We start from the raw sequence: 24,127 nt of genomic DNA, 5'->3' as shown, positions 1-24,127 counted from the left end.
ATAAGTTGTAACATGGGATAAGAGGGAAGATCCTTTCATGGATTCGAGAGCTGGTTAAAAGACAGAGAACACAAGAGTTAGAAGATAATGGTAAAATTTCAGAATGGAGGGGTCAGTCAGAATTTTCAGAATGTTCCCCAAGGGTCAGATCCGGCAACAGGACCATCCTATTTGTAACTTAGATCTCCAATTGAAATGATTGGAAAGACAGGTAGGGGTAACAGTGACTGTATGAAAGGTGGCCAAAATTTTAATAGGACCGGTTGGATACTAAACTGCCATCAATGATAGTTGGAAGACGAGAGCAAGTACTGGTGGACTGAAGAAACTTCCAAAAAGGAGTCCCATTTCACAAACACTAAGTTGATGGCAACAAAATGACAACTGAAATTACTATGGATAAATGTAAAGTAAATGCACATGGAAAAAATACCCCCAACTATACCTTTATAAGTGATGTGGTGAAATCTGAAAGAGGGCATAAAATATTAGCTACACTCTCACCTCAGTGACAAAGAGATGATTTAGAGTGGTCAAATCGATGGTATGTTTCTGAGACATCCGCTATGCAGTGGCAGTCAAATAGCAAACCAGGATTAGGAATAATTAAAAAAGGGATATGCTAGAGAGTAGGGCAAGTCAGCCTCAAAGCCTGAATCCTCCATACGTAAGAAGGGAAGGGAAATGAGTGTTAGGGAGAGGGACGATCCGCCTACTACATCTGATCCTATATGGAGACGTATGCTTGCGCTCCCTGAGATTCCCTCAGCCATATCAATCTGGATGATTGGCTCTGCCTCGTCTAGTTACCTCCCACCCAAATGCGGCTCTCGGCTCCCCCCAGCCCGCCAAGGCTGTGTCGAACGCCCACGTGGGCAAGCCGCTGGGGGCCTCTGACTGTCGCGTACTCAGGCTGGAGTGTAAAGGGCATATGTGGCAGGCAGGCGCCCGCGTGCTGCTTACGGAGTGGGCTCGCCTAAGGGCTCCGCTTACGAGCCAGCCATTAGTACTATCTCGTAGTGGATTCGCATCTCCGGCAAGCTAATAGCCGCATTACAAGCAGACGCTGGCTATTTACCTGGGCTGCGTTTAGTTGGCATAATCCCCTCCTTATGTGGAGCCGCCACTGCTGGGCATACAATACCTCACTCAGCTGTCGTCTTTCTATGTGACGGATTTGTGCACTTAGGAAGAGAAGATAATAAGACATCCCCTGGCTTTGATGGCCATCCTCTCTCTTCCCCACATTACTAGTCTTAACAGAGCTTGTCGTGACCAAGAGAACATCTTATAGCCAATGCTATTTATCAAACATGTCTCCCCAGTTTTGGACCACTTCGTTGAGGTGAGGACTATTCACAGTAGACCTGCGTGTTGCGATCTAATGCCATTGGGTCACTAAAGAAGAGCGTTGACTCCATCCTATGGGAAATCAGAACGCTGGATAAGGCGGGTGTCTGTTGTATGGTAAGACTCCATTAAATGGAGAATATGGTGTTAACCAACCATAGACACTGGAGTAGAAAGGAGCAAGAAAATAATAAAATTTCAGAGTGGACTAATAAAGCCGGAACCTCTTACTCTGCTTGCTGGTTTTGCTTTTAGCTCCATATGGTTAGCAAAAATATTGTATATTTGGGCTGACTGTGCAGTTAGCCCTTGAACCGTTTTTTGAGTGGAGGCCACACAAATTAAATTGTGAGATTATTCCACTTCAGACTAGACATATGTTCATGACCAGTTAAACTACTTGTAAATGAGGGCAGAATTCAATCGCGTAGAGACGGCTCTGATACACATATAGAGGAACATGTTACGCACTACTCTATAAAGTACTATATGACCGTGTGCCATGAGTGAGTCAGACAGAATTCTATGATTATTCTGCTCTACCTCGCTTTAATTGGATGCACAGTTCTGAAACTTAGAGAATTTGAGGAAATGAACAGAAAGTGATAGAAAAAGCACTTGAGTTTAAATTATATACCAATGAGAAACGTTGACTCTTTTTAATCAAATGATCTTCTACTAACCCCCAAGTAAACAATGGCGTATTCCAGAAGCTGACAACAGGCATATCACAATTATCTCCAAGTCAAAGCCTGTAATAAATAATTTCTCTCCTTCAGCTCTCGAATTAACCTATATGTATGAAATATGAGCAAATTGTAAATATTATGTTCCCTGTTGTTTCCACCGTCTAAAATTTTGTGTGGTATTTCAAATACACTCACTTAGGGTAAGTAGCCAATAAAACCCAAATAAACAATACACACAATGACTTCTAATTGTGGAACCAACCTTACTATAACGTCTTTTATTATTTTATGTTTATTAGGATTTTATTGACTTTCCAAATATCTTATTGCACTCTGTTCTCCCACATGTTCATCTTTGCACGTTACCTACATTAAGTCTGTGCAAAGCAGGGCTAATATTAAAGATATTGTGAGTGAGCACTCTCTAACTCACTCCATATCGCACCTGTGTGCCACCATTCATATGGTGCTCTGTGTCTATACAGGCCAAACCAGTTGAATTCTATAAGACCCTCCAAACACGATCCCTAAAACCCCAATGTTACTTGACTTGTTGAAAGTCACCATCATGCACATTTGCTAATAAAAACTTCTGCATACAAGTCGCTCAGGCGGAGAACATCATCGACGCGGACAGCAGCATCCTTTAATTTCTCCCACTCAAATAAATTAACTATCATCATTTTGGTGTTTATTACAACCACAATGTCTCTATAGGCTATTTCATAAGTAGCCTTTCTCCTTGTCGCATCATTTCTGATTTGAACACTTATGCTTAGCTCATTCTCTGTACTTAGGCCAGTATACGATGATTGTTCTCATACATAGATAGTCTACAGTTATTTCTGATGTATTACCGTGTAAGAGGAGTTACAAACACAGCGAGGACCAAATCAACCTGCTGACCAGGGACGTCCATCAGGAACATGGGATTTTTCATAAGCCCAGGGAAGAAGTTTTGATTCTAGAGAGTTTTATTTTTCGTTATCAAGCTCTGAGAAGGGTTTCACTTTTCGTCTTTTTCTTCTGTTGTCGCGAACTCTGAAGCTACTCAGGTTGAATAAGATCACCTAAAGAGACCTTTTAATATTCTATTGTCCTTAAAGAGTGTTATAGTATATGCCGTTAAATGCCTTGCTGCTGAGCATGTTTTCTGTTTGGCACGGTGTGCTCACTCTATTGGGCAGTGTGAAATGCACTCCTCAGAACATTGTATAATTCCCATGGATCATTGCTATGCCTCAAGCAATGTGCCGCGACCCCTACGGGAGGTTACAAGTATCACTTTGTTTGAAGCACATTTACGTAAGAGCCTTTGGTGAGGGACCTTGTCAAAGGCTTTCTGGAAATCTAAGTACACTATGTCCACTGGATCCCCCCTTTCCACATGTTTGTTGACCCCTTCAAAGAACTCTAATAGATTAGTAAGACATGATTTCCCTTTACAGAAACCATGTTGACTTTTATGTTGACAATTTATGTTCTTTTATGTGTATGACAATTTTATTCTTTACTATTGTTTCAACTAATTTGACCAGTACTGATGTTAGACTTATCGGTCTGTAATTGCCAGGATCACCTCTAGAGCCCCTTTTAAATATTGGCGTTACATTAGCTATCTTCCAATCACTGGGTACAGAAGCTGATTTAAAGGACAGGTTAAAAAACACAGTTAATAAATGTGAAATTGCATAACTGAGTTATTTCAGAACTCTTGGGTGAATGCCATCTGGTCCTGGTGACTTGTTATTGTTAAGTTTATCAATTAATTCCAAAAACCTCCTCTAATGACACTTCAATCTGTGACAATTCCTCAATTTGTCACGCAATCCTACTCCTATTTAATAGGAGTTTTGCCATCAGTTTTGAGCGGAAGCATGACTGGGGCCCCATTGCACATACATTCAAATACCATCCATCCAGAATGGCTGCTCAGAGTAGAATGGAGAAAGGGGCAGTTAATTAGGTGCTCATTAATCTCACTTCACCAGCTTAATTGGAAGTTTCCAGTTTTAATTGTATTCTCATGTCCATTTAGAAACAAGTAGACATCATCTGAACTAAAATATTCTCTTGGTGGGTCCATGCCTTCAAAACCTGAATAATTCTAAAGTCTTCTCTTCTAGAATTTGTCATAACATTTAACTTTTGGAGATTTGCTGAAGACATACACTTCTGCCCAGATTCTGCTTCCATGGCAGCGTGTGGACAGCAGCTTCAGTGCTCCTGCCTTTTATCTGCCTAAAAGGGATTTTTTTTGTTTGTTTGTTTTTTGTTAAACTAATTTTTGACAGCAGCAGTGAGCAGTGTTCTCCCTCCCAATCCCCCTTCTCTCCCCGGGCCAGTTTTTACTCCGATATTAGAACCCACCCAGAACCTCTACTGCAGTGCCTCCCTGCCAGCTCCTCACCACCTTTTAGGAATGACAAAGCAGCCTAAAAAAAAGCATAGTATTATATCCAAACAGTGCTCCAGCTGTGATCTGGGACAGTCCCCCTCAGGAGTTGCCCTGAGTCAATCAGGCATGAGGATCCTACTCACCACAGTAGCTGTAACAAACATACACAGGAATAATGGACCAGGTGTCTCTGGGTAGGATGAAGAGGACCACAATCAGCTGACTTAGGGGTAAGGCCCACAGGACGCATGGAGAACAGGGAAGTGAGACTTACAGGAGCAAAATTCCCCCCACCCCCTCAATCTTAAAATGGGTCCTGAGTAGCCTGGAAAAAGCAGCAGGGCTCAAACAGCTCCCTGCTTTCCAATTTGGTCAGGACTCTGGAAGCATTTCCCCTCCCTGAGGGAATGCAACCCAGCAGGTGAGGAATCAAAAATCTGGAGAGGGGACTTCAGGCCCTTGGGAAAGCTAGCTGCAAAAGGCCTCACTAAAGCTGTGATGGAGCTAGTACATACTCTAAGCAAACAAAAAAGCAAATGCTAAACAGGAGAAGAAAAAGCTTAAAAGATCTAGAAGTCTTCTGATTCCTCCTCCACAGACGATGGTGAATTGTCAGGCTCTGATTCCTATCAGGACCAGGGAAAACTCAGCCAAGGTCCACCTTCCCTGAGAAATGTCCCCCTAATACATATGTATAAGTGGTTAAGAAAGGCAATCAGACCTCATTTTCTATTAGATGGTGTGTAATTAGCTTAAATGTTTGGTTTTGTAATCCCACTCTACAGCAAATCAGACAGGATATTATATAACAACATGTAATAAAGTGTTTAATGCCCACACACAGATAGCTGCCAGCTAAAACAGAAATTTTTTTAAAAGGTATGAGGAAGCCCAGTTAGATTCCTGGGAGAAATTGCTGTGCATAGAACAAGGTGAGTTGTGTTGTCCTCTGGAAAAAAAGTGTTAGAGGAGAAAAAAAACAAACAAACTCCCCCAAACTTTCTGCTATTTGGAACTGACTGGAACAAATATTAGTGGTTAGCTTGACACTGCCCCCCAGCCCAAAGTGTCATTTTGATTATACTTTGAATTTGTTATCTAGCAGAATGAGGTGGAAAGCATTTGTGCCAAATTGTCAATTTTGCCATGTGGTTCCTCTCTTTCTGCAGCAAGTGCTTCATAAAGATAATGAACAGCCTCTGCAACTCCTAAAGTTCTTTACACCAGGTAGGTAAGGTTTAGACGAGTGCAGAAAAAACACTGAACTTTCATAATTAAAGAATCTGAAAGCATCCACTTGGATTAAAAGATTAGCATTTTTGGTGAGTGAAGAAAATCCAGTTTGTGTTCCAAGTTTAAGATTTTATCACTTGGTCTCTTACGGCAGTGATACGTTTCTTTAACATAAATTCTTATTTCTGAAGAACATCTCTGAAAGCAGATGCATTGGTCCCATGATGTTAATCTCCTAGAAATATACTGAAGAGTATTAGTGGTTTTAGTCATCAAGGTAAAACCAGCAACTAGCCAGACGAACTTGCAAAGAGACAACAGGAGTGGGCTCTGGGCATCACTGATGTTTTCAGAGGGAGGTGAGGAGGGTCTGAGCAGAACTCTTGCCTTTGGTATTACGGTTTCTTTGTAACTGCCCTTCCTTATGATCTAATGTCACTCTCCACTTCAAGTCATAGGTTTAATGGAAAATAAGAATGCCTCACTGTCTTCAGTACAGCAGGCAACTAGAACCAATGGAAAATAAAACAAGCACAATGGCTTTACCCTGTACCTTGTTGAAGCCTCTGTGCAAATGTCAGGCCTGTATTTTACCAGCTATGCCAGTGTCCAATGTGTGACTTCAGACTGCGTTAATATTAAGTAGTAAAAGTGAAAGTGGGTTGCCATGCCCACTCTGAATTCTCAACTAAAGAAACCTTTGCTGAAAAAGCCATGAGCAATAGAAGAGCTCAGCATAAGGAAAGACTGACATTCTCTGCTCTGCCTATTAGCAATGGTTGTCACTAACTATAAAGAAATATAGGCATAGCTAAGGGTGGCTTTTGATTCCCTGCCGTCATGACACACTAGAACCATGCCTGTGACGTTTTATTAAATAGAGCACAGGATCCCATCACATCTTGAACTTCACATGTTTATGTCCTCTCCCGGTAGAAGTTGAGCAATAAATACTTCTTGGGAAGTGCAGGTGGATGAATGAAAATCAAAGGCATAGAGGAAACAACTAAAATCAAATCAAGTTGATGGCTGCTGCACTGAACAGGTCAAGTGCTTGATTCATTAGACTATATCTGGTGCAACAGGCAGGCAGTTGAACAGAATTAGAGTTTAATCCTGTGAGTTTCTGCCAAGATTTAACTCCTCAGGGAAGTGCTGTTGAAACTGCAGTTTGGTTTGTTCGTTGTAAGATCTGTGGTTTGCTCATGAAGCCCAATCCAGGGTTGTCCGGATTGTGAAATCCTTTAGACTGGAATTTGTCCTGTCCACACCAGAGTTATCAGAGGACTGGGCTCTTAAAAAAATACTTATTCTTCTGAGATTCCTTGCATCTCCTCCATCTCTGTCTTGATTTTTTCATCCTGAGACAGCAAAGAAAGAAATGATAAACATCAAAATGGCCAGTGGGTTTAATCCACTCTCATTTACCAAATTAAAGGTTACTCACTTGGTTTCATTTTCTTATTCAACTATTTTTTTTTTTTTAAAACAAACTTCTCATATCCCTCTCCTCCTACCTTATACGTGTCTTTATAGTTGTTTTTAAAATTCTATTCAGGTTTTCCAAGCAGTAAGAGGAAATCTTTCTTCTTATTTCTTTTTCACTTCTGAAAGCACAGAATTGTGAACCAGGAACTCTGGGGTTCTAACCTTGGCTTTCATGCAGACCCTTTGTTGAACTGGGCAAGCCACTTCACCTCTTTGCCTCTGTTTTTCCATCAGTATGATCAAGTTACCTATCTACTTTATGGGGTGAAGAGGATGAATGTGTGCAATTACATTAAAAATGAAACCCACTATATAAATATTATTTGGACCACCTTACTAGACCTTTGTTTTCCTGTTTGTGGGATGCTGCTCTTTTCTTTATGCCATCTCAGAAAAGGGAAGTAAATGCTCACAAGTCCTTGACTTTGTCTCTTTCCTGAATCCCCCCTGCTTTTCTTAAGTTTTATTCCTCCAATATACTGCTTATTCTTTTGGAATATCTCCTGTTTCCAGTTAACAAATATTTCATCCTAGTTCTGTTAAGAGGAACTTGAGCTGAAGAAGCTACTCATTTGGCAGAATATGGCCATTTCCTGTTCACATTCTGGAATTCACCAGTTTGATACCCTGGTTTCCTCCAGTTTGGCAACATTTAGCAGCTAAGTACCTTCATGCAGTAATGGATAATGCTCTGGAGGTGGCAGCACTGTCAAATCAGCATGTTGCAGATGGTTGGCTGAGACTCCCTGCCTACCTGCGGCCTGAACCCCAGCTGAATAATTTGGCTACAGCAACACAGTCTAATGACAGATTTTAAAATACTGTGTGTGTCGTAACAAAAGTTACATACTTCTATAATGTTGCCTTACATGTCAGTGTTTATTTAGTAATACAGAGAATGAAGGAGTAAGATCTGGCTGACTTGTCTAGATTATTTTACTTGCATTTTTGATAATTATGATGTAAACATCTGATTACAAGTAATTTGAGGGGTTTCTGATCAGTCCTTGACTAACAGTAATAAATTGGAAATACCCTCCCATAACTGTATTTCACCACACAGCAGGCAAGGTGAACTTGCTGTCAAGCCAGTGTAAGGGAGGATATTAGCCTACCAGTTCAGTTTCATCTGTTGTCTCAAATGCATGGCAATCAAGTGATACTGGAATTGTAGCTATAATGAGAAAGCTATATAAAAAGGCACCATGTTATTCAGATCTGCTTTTTTGTTGTTGTTGTTGCGTTCAGTCATATCTACTTTAATGACAAAAATACATTTTTACAGCTGCTAGCACTGCAAAGTCAACAGAGACAGCTATAGGAATGTGAGATGGATTCTATTCTATTTGTGTATCATCAAAACAATTACAGCAAGATCCTCCAAATGGAATGTATCATATCCCATCATAAAGAGAAAAAAATCTCTGTTTAATTTTTGAATTCCAAGTTGAATTAGCAGTAGTTCGACCAACAGGTTTTGGACCTTTTTTTTTTTTTTTTGCTTGTTTTTTAAACTTGTAACCTGGAAAGATTTATATGGAAAATGGAGCCCCACCATGCCATTCTCACATAATCCTTTTTTCAGAGACTAGCCACATTTGACAGAGAAGGTTGAGACACAATCAAAGTTATAAAGACCTGAAATTTTTTTACATATATATATTTATATTATATAAGTAAATACAGCGTGATATATTTCTCCTAGCATGCCATATGCTAAAATTTAAAAAGATACAGATGTCTTCCCATGCCTGAGGTATTTAACATATTCCATATGTCACACAATAGTCATGGAAGCTTATCTAAAGTTACTAAGTTGTATTTCCACCTTTTTTTGCCAACTGCTCTTTCTTGTAGTTTTTAGTTTGCTAAAGCTACTAGGACAGCCATACATGGATACAGTATCAACCACTCAGTGGCTTTCATTATGTTGCTTTATCACTTGGGGAATTCTGAAACTATGTGCAATGAAAAGGCAAGTGTCTGTGCTAAGGAACAGACAACTATAAAGTGATACGATAGAACATCTTTGAAGGTGAAGACAAAATGAGCGAGCTCAGAGACCTCTCTCCCAACTCTCCAAATCAGTGTTGAGGTATACACACGCACAAGTAACTTTTGCTCTATCTTTCTGTGAACTTCAGTCTCCAGGGCTCTCAACCCATCAACTCTTACCAGCAGTATATTCACAAAAGCATACAATTTAAAGAGAAAGTTCACTAGTGGACTACAGTGTGTGAAGTTTTAGCATAGATTAAAGTTTGCCATATACTTAAATAAGAAGTGCTCAAAGATAGGGTTTGAGGAAGTTTATGTCTAAGCCTGCTTAAATGTAATTCTTATTTTATAGTATTACAAACCATCTATAAATTTTTAATAAGTACTACCACCCAAATTGTTAGTTTAAATGCTGATTTTAATGGGAATCCATCATAACATTTTGAAGGGCTTATGCAATAAATATTCAAAACAATATTTCCATATAAACACTTGGCCAGCACATTACCTGATCTGGATCTCTCATAAAATTGCCCAGTGACTAATTTTACCAAATTACCATTTTCACAGATGGATAGAACATTTATTCAATATCACTCATCTGATCCCAGAGGTCAAATGCATATAAAAGTCTATAGATGTATCTAAAATTAAGTTTTAAAGGGTTTTTTGTTACTTAATCATATTGGAGTGTCAGCGACAAAGAGCAGAAATTGCTACCTCATTTGTGATAACTGGCAGCTCGGAAGCCAGATGCATCCAGTGAACAGCTGCAGAGCTATTCCCCAGGTCTCTGTAGCACTGTAAAGAAAAATGGCAATAGCGAGAAGTGTCAAGAAACAGGAAAACAGATGTCACTCAGCAATTCGGAGGGACTGGGGAAGCCAGCTTGTAATTGATGAAAGGCTCTTCACACCTCCTAAACACCTACATTCAGCAATTCAGCTCTGCCATCTTTCCTGTAGACCTCTTTGTATAAAGCACTATAAACGATACCATGTCACAAAATAATTAATTTATTTTCGATAGGTAGTTTTACAGTCCCTTATTCCTCCCCCAATAAGGGCACCATTTCCCTGACCTTGTTCTTATCTAGAAATATACCATCTATTTCTCTCACTGTTCTCACTATTCCTTGAGTCACCTAGATAGCTAGTGTGCAGTATGGACTCCCATACCTACAGAGTAAGTATGTCATTTTATCACATGCCTTTGTCTTCAACAGCCTGGAAACAAGAGTCCCAAATTCAATTCCAAGCTCTGACACCTACTGTCAAACCTGACAAACTTAAAATTAGACAGACTTTCTAAACTTCCTTCCCCCACCTTCAACAGCACCAAAAACAGTTACCCCATTGTCATAAGCAGGCTCAAGTTTTCTTAATATGAACTCTAACCCCATCTGAGCAAGTAGGACAACTCTCTCCAATGCTGACTGCAAGACAAGCCATGTTCTAGACCCTCTGTATTATGTAGCAAGCTGGAATTAAATTCTGTAGCAGAGCCCTCGAGGTTCTGTAGAGCTCTAGATTAGTTTACAACATATTCTGGAGAAGTTTCAGGTAATTTTAATAAAAATTTCAAATTTTTAATAGGTGACTAATGCAATTAGTATACAATTCCTTCTGATTTTAGTTCTCAATTAAATTCAGTTATTTTTACACTGCTCCACAATTTTCATTTTTCTCGTGCTACATATTTATGCCCATAACTCCTAACTGCCTTGTAGAAATTGTCATGGAGGAAAGCTGAAGGCTTTAGCAGCTGAATAGTGACATTTGAACTTCTAGTTCCCAGAGAGCAATGGGAGGCAGTTTGAGATTGTGGGAGATGCATGTTATCTAAAGAGATTGTTGCTACACGGGATCAGCAGTGAAAGTTAGCAATGCTGATGTTTGTTATTAGTTTCAAGAGCTGATGCTCCATTGGGATTGATGGGTCAGTTCACACCTCTCAGAGCTACTGTTTGAGGCTCTTAAACTTAATGGCATCTTTAAATATAGTTCACATTTTTAAATAGTTAAGGGCCATAAATTTTTTTGTTTTTAAGCTTGGACTCAGGAACATAAACTGTCAATGGATAGGGTGACCAGACAGCAAACACGAAAAATTGGGACGGGAGTGGGGAGTAATAGGAGCCTATATAAGAAAAAGACCCAAAAATCGGGACTGTATCTATAAAAATCAGGACATTTGGTCACCTTAATAGATTCTGCTACATATTTATGAATTCAGGAAGTATCATGTTCGATACTTGTCCAAAATGCTTCAATTCTCAGCATTAGGTCCAGAGTCTCAGAAAGCAACTGCAGAGCAGGTTTCTTTTCCTCTTCCGCATTTTGATCCCTTAGTTAAATTCTGCTTCATTCAAAGTAATTAAATATCAAGTGAATTTAGAAATCTCATGATCAGATATTCAACTCAAGAAGACATTGTGGGATTTGGGGAAAGAGACAAAGCACATTGGGACCCCTACCAAATTCTCTGGCAGGTTGTGTCTTCAGAATATTCCATCTTCTAAAACTCAAGCACTTCTGTCAGAAACATCATGTGTGTTTTATTAGGATAACAGTTAATCTAGTCATTATGGGGAGGTGTGACAAAGTGAGAATTTTCTGTAATATTTTTATGAAGCCTATGTGTGCCACAATTTCCTCCTATACTTTGCACTGCTACCCAGTGGTGGTGGGGGAAAAAGATTAAATTTGTTCTCAGGGCAGATTACGAGACATGGGGGAGAGGGGGATGTCTGTGTGTGGTTTGAGCGGACTGCATGGGTCATTAAAAGGACTGGCCCAGGCCTACCCATATCAGTAGACAATCCAACAGAACAATGGAAAACTCCAATCACCATAACACTGGCACCTAACCACCAACAACCTAGAGGGAGGAGGATTTCCCTGCCCTTCAGCAGGGAAGCTGAGCAGAGACCCCAGCTTGGGAACAAAGGATAGATGTGTCAAGTGAGAGAAAAGAGAGCTGGTTTCTGGGAGAGGTTGGGACTAAGGAAGTCTAAGGAGACAGAGCCTGAAAATGGAGTTCAATGCAACTTGGCTGGTGAATTGCTCCAGCTTGACTAGAATGAACTATGTTTTAATCTTTCTCTATGCTACCTTAAGGACATCCAATGCTGAGTTCCAGTTAACTGATTGGGTGTCACTGCAAATACTTGCTGAGGCGCATTCATCCCTGAAGATTGTACAAGTCTCTACCAGGTGTTTATCTTGGGCCAGGTCTACACTACAGAGTTAGGTTGAGGTAAGGCAGCTTACGTCAGCCTATGTCAGCATCTACACTACAGCCTTGCTCCAACCAATATAAGTGCCCCACTACATCAACATAACTCCACCTCCACAAAAGGCATCTGGCTTATGCCGGTGTAGTTAGGGTCATACAGTGTCTGTGTAGGCACTCCATTACTTACATCAGCTGTTGGCTGTTATTCTTGTCAATTTCATGGCTCCATGGCTGTGAAATTGACAAGGAACGCTGGTAGGTTCCCTTCTGTGTAACACCCGTCCCCTCCCCCACCAGACTCACAGCTGTGCTGTCACCCTGGAGTGGGCTGGGGGCTCTCAATTCCCTGCAGAGCTAATTAGCTGGTGCCCAGGTTGGGCTCCAAGCGCTTTCCCTCCCACCCTCCACGGGGAGCTGAGAAACCCAGCAGCAGCCTGGCTCCTGGCAGGGAGCTATGTGGGGAGCCAAGAGCCCAACATATCAGCCCCCACATTTCCCCTCAAGTTGCTGTAAGTGCTCCTGGTGAGGATGTGCACCACCAACAGAAGGGTGGTGGTGTTGACACTAAAAGCGCAGTAATTACTGTGGTGGCTGTAAGTCGACCTATTTCGTAGTGTAGACATGCCCTCACAGTTGGATTCACTGAACAGAGCTCACCGTGTGAAGCAGAAGTTCTGGAAGCCAGAGGCTCAATCTAGGAAGCAGTGAGGTTGCAGAGCCTATCCTGAAGGAAAAGTGGGACTCCTTGAGGTCTGGCACACTGGAGGGTTTCCTCCAAGAGACTATTTAAAAGTTGGGGCATACTGCAGATCCTGTGGATCTGTGACGGGAGGTTACAATTTAACCACATTAAAGCTCTAAATGAGAAATTTTCCTGTAACTCTCAAAATGTTAGCTGAATAATTAAGGTAAAAGCATAAGATTTTCCAATTATGGGACTGTGCAGAAGTTGCTGCCCCCTTCTATTAAGCATGGAAGTAGTAGTGTGGTGGTGGTTTTTATTCTTAAAAGGGGCATGCAGACAAGATGAGGATTTTGAATATGCACAGATACAGGCTTGGTGTGGCAGCAAATAGGAAAAAATACCTACAAGGATTTTCATTTTACTAAATACTAAAACGATTTGGAAACTGAAGGTGATGCTCATTTGCGGGTGGAAAATTTAATCTAATAGGATACATAATAATTTCCATTCCTACACAGGAACATATAGCCAGACATGGTATGTCAAAGGCAGAACTGTTTAACACCTATTAGCTCCCCTTTCTGGTTTGAGATCACTTTCTATGTTTCATAAAATAGACTTTTCTTGTCAAATAAACTCTTCACCTAGTTTCAAATGCTAATAAATTCCAGTCTGGGAAACGAACCTTAAACTTACATGCTACCCAGATAAAATTTACATTCTTTGGGAACTGGGAATACAGTGATTTCACAGAAAATGACTACAGCTACACTTTGCTACGCCCACTCTGGCTGCTGTTACTAAAGCTGTTTGGGCTTTAAATATTTCCTAGACTCCAACAGGAGGCCAAAGGAACTAAGCATCAGTTTTAGCATTTAAAAGAGTCAAAAACAGTTATTTCCCTCAACACAAACAACAACAAAAATCAGCAGATCCTCTGCTTCAGGCCAGCACATTCAGGGTCTGTTTAATCTCTACCATCCGTGCTGGCAAAAGGAGAGTCAAACTGGGTATTTCACTCTTTCCCTGACACTCTCCATGCACACAGCTTAAATGTGAGGATCAGTAAACAGATGCAGCTTAGAAGTTAACAGCATTAATTTTTATCAGAAAAAATTCTGAGTAAAGTATCCTGGGTGCCTGTTGGAAGATCTATAAAGGCAAAATAACCAAAGAAAGAGGAGCTTAGAGTTCCATAGCCTCCTGCCCCAGATGAATTGCTATCTCCTTGTCCATTAGTAAAAAAAACAAAACAACCCACACAATATTAACTTATAAGTGACTATATTTATATACAACACTTTGCATTTCTACAGCATCTGTCATCCATGGACTTCCAAATGCTTTACATACCCGCCTTGCCATACAAGCATATAGACTGAAGAGAACAAAATTAACTGCTCTAGTGTAATAAATGACTGGTTACCTTAGAAATATACACCCTTCCTGCTTTGGAAAATCCTGGGCTCAGCTCTTCAGCCTACAAAGGAAGTGGGGGGAAGAGGAGGGGAAGAGAGAGAAGGATTCAATAGGATATCAGAAGGACCCAATTTGAACAGTGTTTTATTACAACTCAAACAGAAATGTTGCCTTTAACACATGGGCTGACTTAGACACAGTTTGTGCATCAATTTAGCTTATCTGTTTAGAAACAGATGGAGTTAAATTGGTGCAATCCCCCCCAAGAGTACTTTATATCAATTTAGCTTAATTAGGAACAGATCACCCCTCAGAATTCTACAAAGTGTCTGAGATTTAATGAGCAACATTTATGTCCTACTCTAATATTACACACTAAAAAACTACATTAAAAAGAACAATAAGGTTGCAAAGTCATATGCTCAAAAGTTAGGAAATGCCAAAATTAAGATTGCCTGTGGAGGCCTACTTCATCCCCCTTGCACTTAACCCTTACAAGATAAAAATTCAGTTTTTTGACTCCTCATCAGATCTGTCTCCTCCTCCCTCATGGGTCCCAATCTCCCACTTCCACTCCCACTCATGGGTCCCAATCTCTCTCTCACTTCTTCCCTCTATCCTGCCAGCTTCCAGTTCCAGTCTCCATCCCTCAGGCTTGTGGTTCCAAACTATTTATCACCCAGCCCACCAGCTCAAGCCCCTGTCCCTTCTTCATTCAAATGAAGCAGCTTCCTCCTCTATGCCACTTAAGCTGGAGAGTGAGGAGGGGGACAATGGATGATAATGAAAGCACAAAAGAGGCAGTCTGCCTTGCTCAGTTCTGGTGGCTGGACCTGGAAGTGACCCAGCCTGCAGCAGCCCAGATCTGCAATTGCAGGAAGTCCTGCTCAGCCCCAAGCTGGAACAACCTCAGAGTAGTGGATGGAATCTTAAATTTTTAGCTATGAAGCTTCAGTAAGTCTGAGCCTGTGCAAAAATGTGATTTTTTAAAAGGCTTAGAACATAAATTTGGACAGATTTTTAAAGGGATGGCAAAAGGCCACTCCTTGCCAAATTGCAATTCCATGTTCCAAAACATGGCGGTGTGATGGCTTGTCAAACACAAATCATCAGATTTTTTTTTAAATGGGCAAATACATTTTTCCCCTAGCCTTGTTCTCAGAAATTAATGGACCATATTTGGATGACATTTTTTTTTTTAAATTCATCCTGAGGTAGACACCCAGCGCGAAAAATTTCAGCCTGAAAAGATACAGTCCAGCAGAGTTATAAACAACTGAAAAACAGGATCTTATACACCTCTACTCTGATATAACATGACCCAATATAACACTAATTCAGGTACAACATAGTAAAGCAGCACTCCGGGGGGCGGGGGGGGGGGGAGAGTGGCTGCGCACTCCAGCAGATCAAAGCAAGTTTGATATAACGCAGTTTCACCTATAACACGGTAAGATTTTTTGGCTCCCAAGAACAGCGTTATATTAGGGTACAGATGTAATAGGAAGTCCTGGGCAACCTTAATAGGCAGTGCTGCCAGCCCCACCTATAAACTGTAGAGTAATAGGTGCATGCATTTCTGTAACATGCTTCTTAAGAGTATTCAAAAGCACTCTATACCAGCAGAGTCCAAATTAGGATAGTATGTTTAACTGATTCATATCAACAGTCTCCAGCAACAGTTAAGTATTAGAGCTATAAATTTAAGAGAGTTTCCTTGCCCCCCAGATTTCAGTACCTTTAAAAGGTTCTGCAGTGCATCATGGACAGTGGCTGTAGGGGGTGCTTCATACAAGGCAGAAGCAGTCTTTCTTTCAAGCCATCCCAGATGAGCGATCTGCACAGAAATAGTAACCATGAAACTACTAGCAAGGAAGTCAGTAGCCAGCATGCATCCCTAGGAATTCACACAGCATACGCAAAGCATACAAGGACACTTTCACATCCACAGTATCTGCTGCATCATCAAAGTCACATCAAAACCTTTTTGCTAACATCAGCTGACTCTGCCCAGGTAAACAAATCAATCCATCTGCAGAACTTGCATTTCTCCCCCCCTCCCCCCGGCCTCTACCACCATTTTACAGTTTTGGCCGATTAACAGTGATATAAATATGGCTCAGAATAAAAGTTGTCCCCGCAACTGGATTTCTATGGCTAAGAAGCTCTCTGGACTGTTTAAAATCTGATCATCACCTTATTATAACCACATTTGTTTCTGGTGACTCACCTGCACACCAGAGCAGACCCATGTTCTCCCCCTCCAAAAAGAAAAAAATGGGGGGATTAAGTCTTGTACCTGAATATGCCTTTACCATACACACACAGACCTCAAGAGGCAAGCTCAAGTCTTTCCACCACCAAGCACCCTCTGAAAAGCAGGCAGCAGTATAGTTACAGTACTTACTCCCTGAAATCTCATTGTCCTGCTCCCAACTCTTATCCACCTGAAATAAGCCTCCAGCAGCCATACAACTCTTTACTATAATTCCATAGAACAAGGAACTGCTATTTCAGAAAACATCTCAGAACATCTTCCCCACTATAAGACTCTCACAATATGCAGAAATCAAGGCTATTAAGGGAATGTTGTGAAGCAGAAAAATGTTTTTGCAACTCCAGCAGAAGAGGTAATTAACTTGGTGCCAAAGGATCAAAATCTTTGTAACCAGAGCTGCTGTCCTAAATGCACAGGCAGCGAGACAGACTAGAGCTAAAAGACACAGGACCTGGGTTAGACAGGAAGGACAACGAGACAGGATGCTCAGATAAATAGACAGAAAGAGGCCTCATTTGAAATACGGATAGTATAGACAGCGGGTAGTGGGATCAAGCCTTCAGATGGGGACAGAACAAGGAGTAGTAATATGGCTGAGTGTGAATGTCAGTACAGGCAGAGTAAGGGACTTAGAGCAGAGTGTCCTTTTGGATACCAAAAAATCAAACTAGGTTAGCCACACTTCAGCAGCCCATCTGCAGTAAGTATGCCAATTATCTCAGCTAGAATTGCCAATATGATTTCACTTTTAATAGCAAAGTACTTCCAACTCATAAATGAAGGATTGGATGGTCACAACAAACTCTTATTTCTTTTTATAGAAACTAAAACTGAATGATAGTATCTGATTCCAAGCTTTGCCTTCTTGAGAATTATAAAGCAACTAATACGCATCTAATATTTGCAACACTTTCTAGCAAAGGTAGAGGAAACACATGCACAGATGTACTGTATGCGGAGCCTTGGCCAGCCCAAGAATATCCTTGCTCACATCTATGTGCGCTTAAGAGATTGGAGGTGGTTTGTTTTTACTGGAGTAAAGCATGGGAAAAAGAAAGAACATGAGCTAGTCTGCAACCAGTGCTTTACTTGGACTATTTTCTCTTCCACTTCCCAGGGCCCCTGCAATGATTAAAGAGCTGATTCAGGGGCAGGAAACTCTCCAGAATTCTGATTTTTTTCAGCGTGAAAGCACTACTTTTAGCAAAGCGATTGTGTTTATCTGCCACCTGGCAGAGATAGAGAGGAAAAAGAGGGGAGCAGAATTATGTAATCATTACCACCAAAGCTTAGAGGCAAGAAAGTCAGTAGCTTTCACTCAACATTAATGGTAAGAAAGAAGAGGTACAGCAAATACTTTACAAGCTCTTTACTGATGCAAAGGACAAGTACTCTAACAGCAGAAACAACCGGCCTTGCCAAAGTGAGCCAGCCACCATTCCCCAAGCTCTATTTTAAAAAGTAATCTAGCCAATTGCATTCTAATATCATGGATCCTACTCCCCCACCACTTTTGATCATTAGTCCAGGATCAGTGCATGGAAAAGGTCTACTTATTCCTGGAGGAATTCTGCACCACTGCGTGTGTGCAGAATTTATATTCATGCAGATTTCTTTGCTTTCCATCAGAAAAATGACTTTGATGGGGAAGCAAAGGGAAGCCCTGAAAGCGGTCACACACACACACACCCCGGCAGCACAGGTGTGTCATTTTGGGAGTCTGGAGCAGCTGGCAGAGGTGTAAATCACTAGCAGCTGGGGGGAGGCAGGGGGGGAAGAGAAGGGGAAGTAAAGTATATCCTGATACCCAGACCCCCACATTGAGCATCAGCAACCAGAAACCCCCTGCCTCATCCCCTGCACCCAAACCCCCACCTCAGCAAGCCTCACCCTTGCATCTGGAGCCCCTATGCACCCAGAGACCCCACTGAGCTGCAGCCCCCAAACCCAGACCTTTCCAGCCTCACTCCAGCCGGTGGCTCCTATCCTGCACCGGGCTCAGCTGCTACTCCTGGCTTGGCTGGGCTGGGAGAGGATGAGGAGTGTACTTTCTCTGCATGGGAGCGGCTGAGCTGGGGCTGGGTCAGGCCCACTCCCAGAAACCTCCATGAATCTGCACCTCTCAGACCCTGCTTCCTGCCCCCATTGCTCCTCAGCAGCAGGGAGAGGAGTCAATATGCAGGGAGCTGCTCTCCCATCTCCCAACATGCAGATCCACACCCCTTGCAGACTACTCCCTGCCAAGCCCTATCCCCCTGCATCCGGACCCGCCCCCGCCCCGACAAGCCCCAACCCCCTGCACCCAGACCACTCCACACTGAGCCCCTCTGTACTCAAACCCCAACGATCCCAACCTCCATGCTCCTGGACTATCCCACAGCCCCCCACACCTAGATTCCACCCCACCCCCTGCTGAACCCCAACCAGCTGCACATTGGCTCCCATCCCACCAAACCCCCCTACCCCAGCTCCCTCCTCCTCTGAGCCCCAACCACCTTTGCCTGGACCCTCCTGCAGAGTCTCATTGCCACTGCATCTTGAACCCCCACAACTAGCCCCTGTGCATCCAGATTCCTCCCCCCCCGTACTCTCTTGCTGAGCTGCCTGCACCCAGACTGCCCCACACAGAACCCTCTCACCCCACACTAAGCCCCTCCACACATGGTGCGCCCGGCACAGGGTTGCTAATCTTGGTGAATTGCTTCATGTGCTACTCCTGAGGGGAATTCTGCACCAAAAAAATAAAAATTCTGTGCACGATATTTTAAAATTCTGCAAATTTTGTCAATAAATAAATGTTGAGGCTCTAGCATGGCAGTGAGGAACACAGGAGGTTGGAGATCATCCTGCAGCCCTCCTCCCCCATTCTGGGACATGGACTTTTGGGGCAGGGATGCAGGGTCAAGTGCAGCCCCACTGCACAGTCTGTGTCTGGGGAGGTTGCAAGGTGATCTCCCACCTCCGTGCAGTCAGTAGCCTGTGTTCCCCACTGCCATGCTGGAGCATCCACATTTATTTACTGACAAAATTTGCAAAATTTTAAATTATTGTGCGCAGAATTTTTTGGAGGGGCACAGAATTCTCTCAGGTATATCTACTGGTCTTGAAAGCATTTGCACTCAACATTCCCTCCCACATGATTGTGGTAACTGAGCTCTCATGCATTCCTTGAAACTGCTTTGATTTAGCAATTAAAAGGTTGGATTCCAAGTGGTAAGACAGTAGAAGGCACTGATTTATAGCGCTAGCAGTTAGAGAGAAAGATTGCTTAAATCACAGGTATTCAAGTGGAAGAATAACTCGGATGGGAATCTGCATGACAAATTCTATGGTTAAGTATGTTGTGCCCTGGCAGGCCTTAAACATTAATGCATTATCTCATTTGCAAGCTGGGTTGCCAATCATATGAGAACATTCATTTATAGTCCTTGCAGTATGAAAGATTTCTGAACTTCAAGTATTTCACACTTGAGTTACAGTGTTTTTTAGTACTGTTCCAGGACTGAATATAGGAAGCCCTGGACCTCCCATAAGGATAATTTTCAATCTATATGTATAAACAGGGAGCTTAGGAAACTAGTCCATTTCTATGAGGGTCTATTAGGGTTTTCTAATGCAGTATGCAAACTCAACAACTGAATAGAATTCCCCTAAGACTCATGACTGTTGGATTGAATTCCCCATCATTTTCATGCAAATGGAAGATCATCTTCCAGAGAAGAAAAAGGTAATACGATATAGAACATAAAGGAAATCAGGAGTACAGGCTGAAGAAAGTTATTTACCTGGTAACACCACCTGCCCAGAAGATAATAAGACTTGGGGTCATCTGGTTTCAGGGCAATTGCTTTATCAACATGTTCCTAAAGAAAACCAGAGCCAAGACACAGAATTAATTTATGATAAAATTATTAGTCCATAAACAGATGAGGGGTGTGTGCGTGTGTGGAGAATCAGTGATGTAAGTGGCACTGCTCAATAAAAATCATGGTTGGAAAAGTTCAATTTTAAGCAAATACAGTAAACTCAAAAAATGCTGTTTTCGCAGCCTTCAAAAACTGAAGTTATGTATTTGTCTACCAGCATGGGCATCAACAGTGCAGGCCTCCTGCTCATTATTCTGCCAACATCTCCTAGCCTGGAAGCAGAGGAGCTGCTACCAAGAGTGAAAGGATATTTCTTTTTCCGTGCCCATTCAATCCTTAACTTCTTCGCAAAGTGGTGATGGTGTTGAGATTTTGCAGAGTAAAAACTGGACTGAAACAACTCACTCATTTCACACAGGCCAACTCTAAGACTGGACTGTTGTCGTTTTCTTCCACAATTCAGGCCACCTACCTTTTGAATCCCTCCACTGGATTCTTATAATTTAGCATATAAAATTCTAAATCAATCTTCCTTGCTTCCCACGCTAGAAGCAAGCTCTGAATAATTTGCATATATGAAGCAGCTGCTCTTTACTCACCTTAAAAACATACCCAGCTTGAATACGCTTCTGAATACTTTCATGTTCCGAGAACTGGCCACAAAGAATAGCATACCTACATAGAAACAAGCCCACAACAAAAAGTCACATATTGTCACAATTCCCAATAATGGTTTACATTTCCTTCCAAAGATCTTAAAGGGCTTTACAAACATCAGTTAAGCCTCACAACTTTTCTTTAAAAAAGAGGGAAGTATGACATGTTTTCCAGATTGAGAAATAAAAGCATGAGAGAATCAGTGACTTGTCCAAAGCGTGCAAACAACTCAATACCAGAACAGTGACTAGATCTCAGGAGTCCTGACTTGAGTCCTCTTCTCAATCACTAGACAACATTTCCTCTATGTAAGAAAGAATAGCATACTTATTTTACAACATGCTCCCTCTTCCCTTGTCAATTAAATGGTGTCAAAATACTGGCACTAGGGTAACTGAAGAGTGAATAGCAACACTAACACGTTATTAGGTGGATGACTATCCATGCACAAGCGAAGACATGGAGCTTGCTGGAGGAGGTATGGAATCCTACTTTGAGTAAAAAGATATTCTTAAAGTATACCCACCTCCCTTAGCCCAAGAGCACCTCCACCCCTGGAAAACAAAGATAGCAAGCATTTTCAATGATCCAAGCTCAGGCTAGTGTAGTTAACAGCGAACATGAAGGCATTTAGTTTATGCCCCAAAACTGTCCCATATAGAAGCTAGTAATTTTAGACTCCTCTTAGAAACAAAGTAACAAAAAAGATGGAAACAAGATTACAATGTCATTGGCAGCCATTTTTCAATAGCTAAAGTTCTATTTGTTCAACTATGCTGATAGATCCTCTGCCCTCTCACCTTACTGTCCGAGTTCCTTGAACTAGCCTTGATGCTGTTGACCCTGGCAGTTGTTCATAATAATGCATTACAAAAATCTTTTGAATCTCTGTTTAAAGTCATGACGAATTTAGGTCACAAAGCTTTGCTTCCCCTATTGCACCTGCCACTTCCAAATGCTTGAACTAACTTCTCAAGGTGCCAACTATGATGCAAAGTAAGTTCTGTTTTCCCTTCTGCTTCTTCCTTTTTCAAATTCCTTTCAGCCACTCCCAGCAACACACATCTGACTGATAGCACTTGTACATCTACTGCTAGTAACATCAATTCCCAACTAGGAGAGCATGCCAGGCTCCTTCAGTGTTAGTACAGGGATTAGTCAAGAAAAGGACTGCAAATTCAGAATACAGGATTGTTCCCAAGATGATACAGTATCTGTTTTACAGAACCTGAGTGTAAGGCATGACCCAATTTTGTACTTTGAACATCATAATGATAAATGTATAAATTAGAATGAAGATGTTTCCATACTCTGCTCCAATACTGAAATTCTGATTTCCATTGCTAATTCCAGACATCAGTAGAGTAATGCCTTATTGGATGGATTCCCGGTCCAAACTGGAAAAGCAGTATCAGCACTCCGCCACACTCCACCCAATGGAGATGCCACTCGCATATGTTTGAAATATGATTGTGCATAATCTGCTGGGCTCCTTGGGTTTGGCTCCTACTCAGTTGCATATGGATACACCCTGAACAGGGCTGGATTATAATTTAGGAACAAGAGGCACATGCCTAGGGCATCAGAATCTGAGCTTTTCCCCCCCCTTAAAAAAATAAACGAAATAAAAATTCTAGTTCTAGTGGTTGTGAAGCAAAGCTCTGAAATGTGACCGCAAAGTTTAACTGATGCAGCATGTCTGCCTGAGCTTGCAGATAGCTTTCAGCAGAGGGAGGTGCAACAGCTACAAGAGCCAGTGGAAGCCATTTGGCCCTACAACCACCACCAGAACGGACCTTACTCCACAAAGGTTTTGGAGGTGAGAGAACTGGATACTTCTAGAGCCCAGGCCTAGGCCTGTAGAGCTACCACGCAGCTGGTATCTCCAAGCTGCTACTCAGTGGCAGCTGTAATCAACTTGCACTCCACTTCCCATGACCGGCTGTGAACACACATCATATAAAACTCCACCTCAAGGGTTTGACATACAGCAGGCCCACAGTGCCTGATTCGCTCTCTGCCCTATATAAACCCACAGGCATTCCAGAAACTGTCCAGTCAACAGTGTGAATCTTCTGTAGCTATCATGACTGTTCCTGCTCCTTGCTCTTGAACTTCTGGCTTGATCTCAGCTTGATTTGGACTTTGCCTCCTGACTCTGATTCTTGGTATTGACCCTGGCCTGAACCAGACTACAAACTCCACTGCTGCTCCCAGCCTCTGTTTTTCCCCTGCACTGACCCTTGGCCTGACTGCCCTTCTTGGGATCTTGACACACTGGGTTCCATTGATCCCCTCTGGTCTTTCGACTTCATGGATCATAATGAGGAAGAAAAAAAAAATGGTGGTACCCCCCCGCCCCCCCAAGTGCCACCCACTCATGGCACCAAAACAGACTGTGCAGAACTTCATAGTATGGCTGTCCCTCTCCTCCTCACATGTTTTGATGAACATAGTGAAACAGTTCATGTTTGACATTTAAATCACCATTGGACAACTGAGTGGTCATTCTGCTGAGATGAGTGGGGGAAAAACAAGGTTACTTACCTTTGTAACTGTTGTTCTTCCAGATGTGTTGCTCGTATGCATTCCATTTAGGTGTGTGCGTGCCGCGTGCACAGCCGTCGGAGAAACTTTTTACCCTAGCAACACTCGGCAGGTCGGCTGGGCGCCCCTTGGAGTGGCCCCACCATGGCGCCGCATAAATACCCCAGCCGACCCGGCCACCCTTCAGTTCCTTCTTGCCGGCTACTCCGACAGTGGGGAAGGAGGGTGGGTGTGGAATGGATATGAGCAACACATCTCGAAGAACAACAGTTACAAAGGTAA

At 42.1% G+C, this 24,127-nt stretch overlaps 1 protein-coding gene across 1 annotated transcript in view; it reads right to left on the bottom strand.

Moving 5' to 3' along the window:
• Nucleotides 1-5,241: 5,241 nt before the first annotated feature.
• The window catches only part of RMDN3 (regulator of microtubule dynamics 3), a 72,577-nt gene continuing 53,691 nt past the window's right edge, over nt 5,242-24,127 (bottom strand). The window contains exons 8-13 of the mRNA XM_032769051.2: nt 21,241-21,316; nt 20,561-20,638; nt 16,236-16,334; nt 14,505-14,558; nt 9,877-9,957; nt 5,242-7,031 (exon numbers count right to left, since the gene is read on the bottom strand). Of these exons, the coding sequence (XP_032624942.1) occupies nt 6,978-7,031; nt 9,877-9,957; nt 14,505-14,558; nt 16,236-16,334; nt 20,561-20,638; nt 21,241-21,316 (442 nt within the window). The 3' untranslated portion in view covers nt 5,242-6,977. The remainder of the gene's footprint in view (nt 7,032-9,876; nt 9,958-14,504; nt 14,559-16,235; nt 16,335-20,560; nt 20,639-21,240; nt 21,317-24,127) is intronic.

Source organism: Chelonoidis abingdonii, chromosome 4 (genome assembly GCF_003597395.2).
Source record: "Chelonoidis abingdonii isolate Lonesome George chromosome 4, CheloAbing_2.0, whole genome shotgun sequence".
Taxonomy (NCBI): Eukaryota; Metazoa; Chordata; order Testudines; family Testudinidae; genus Chelonoidis; species Chelonoidis abingdonii.
Note: the sequence above shows the minus strand (reverse complement) of the source record. Positions and strands in the feature narration are given on the sequence as shown.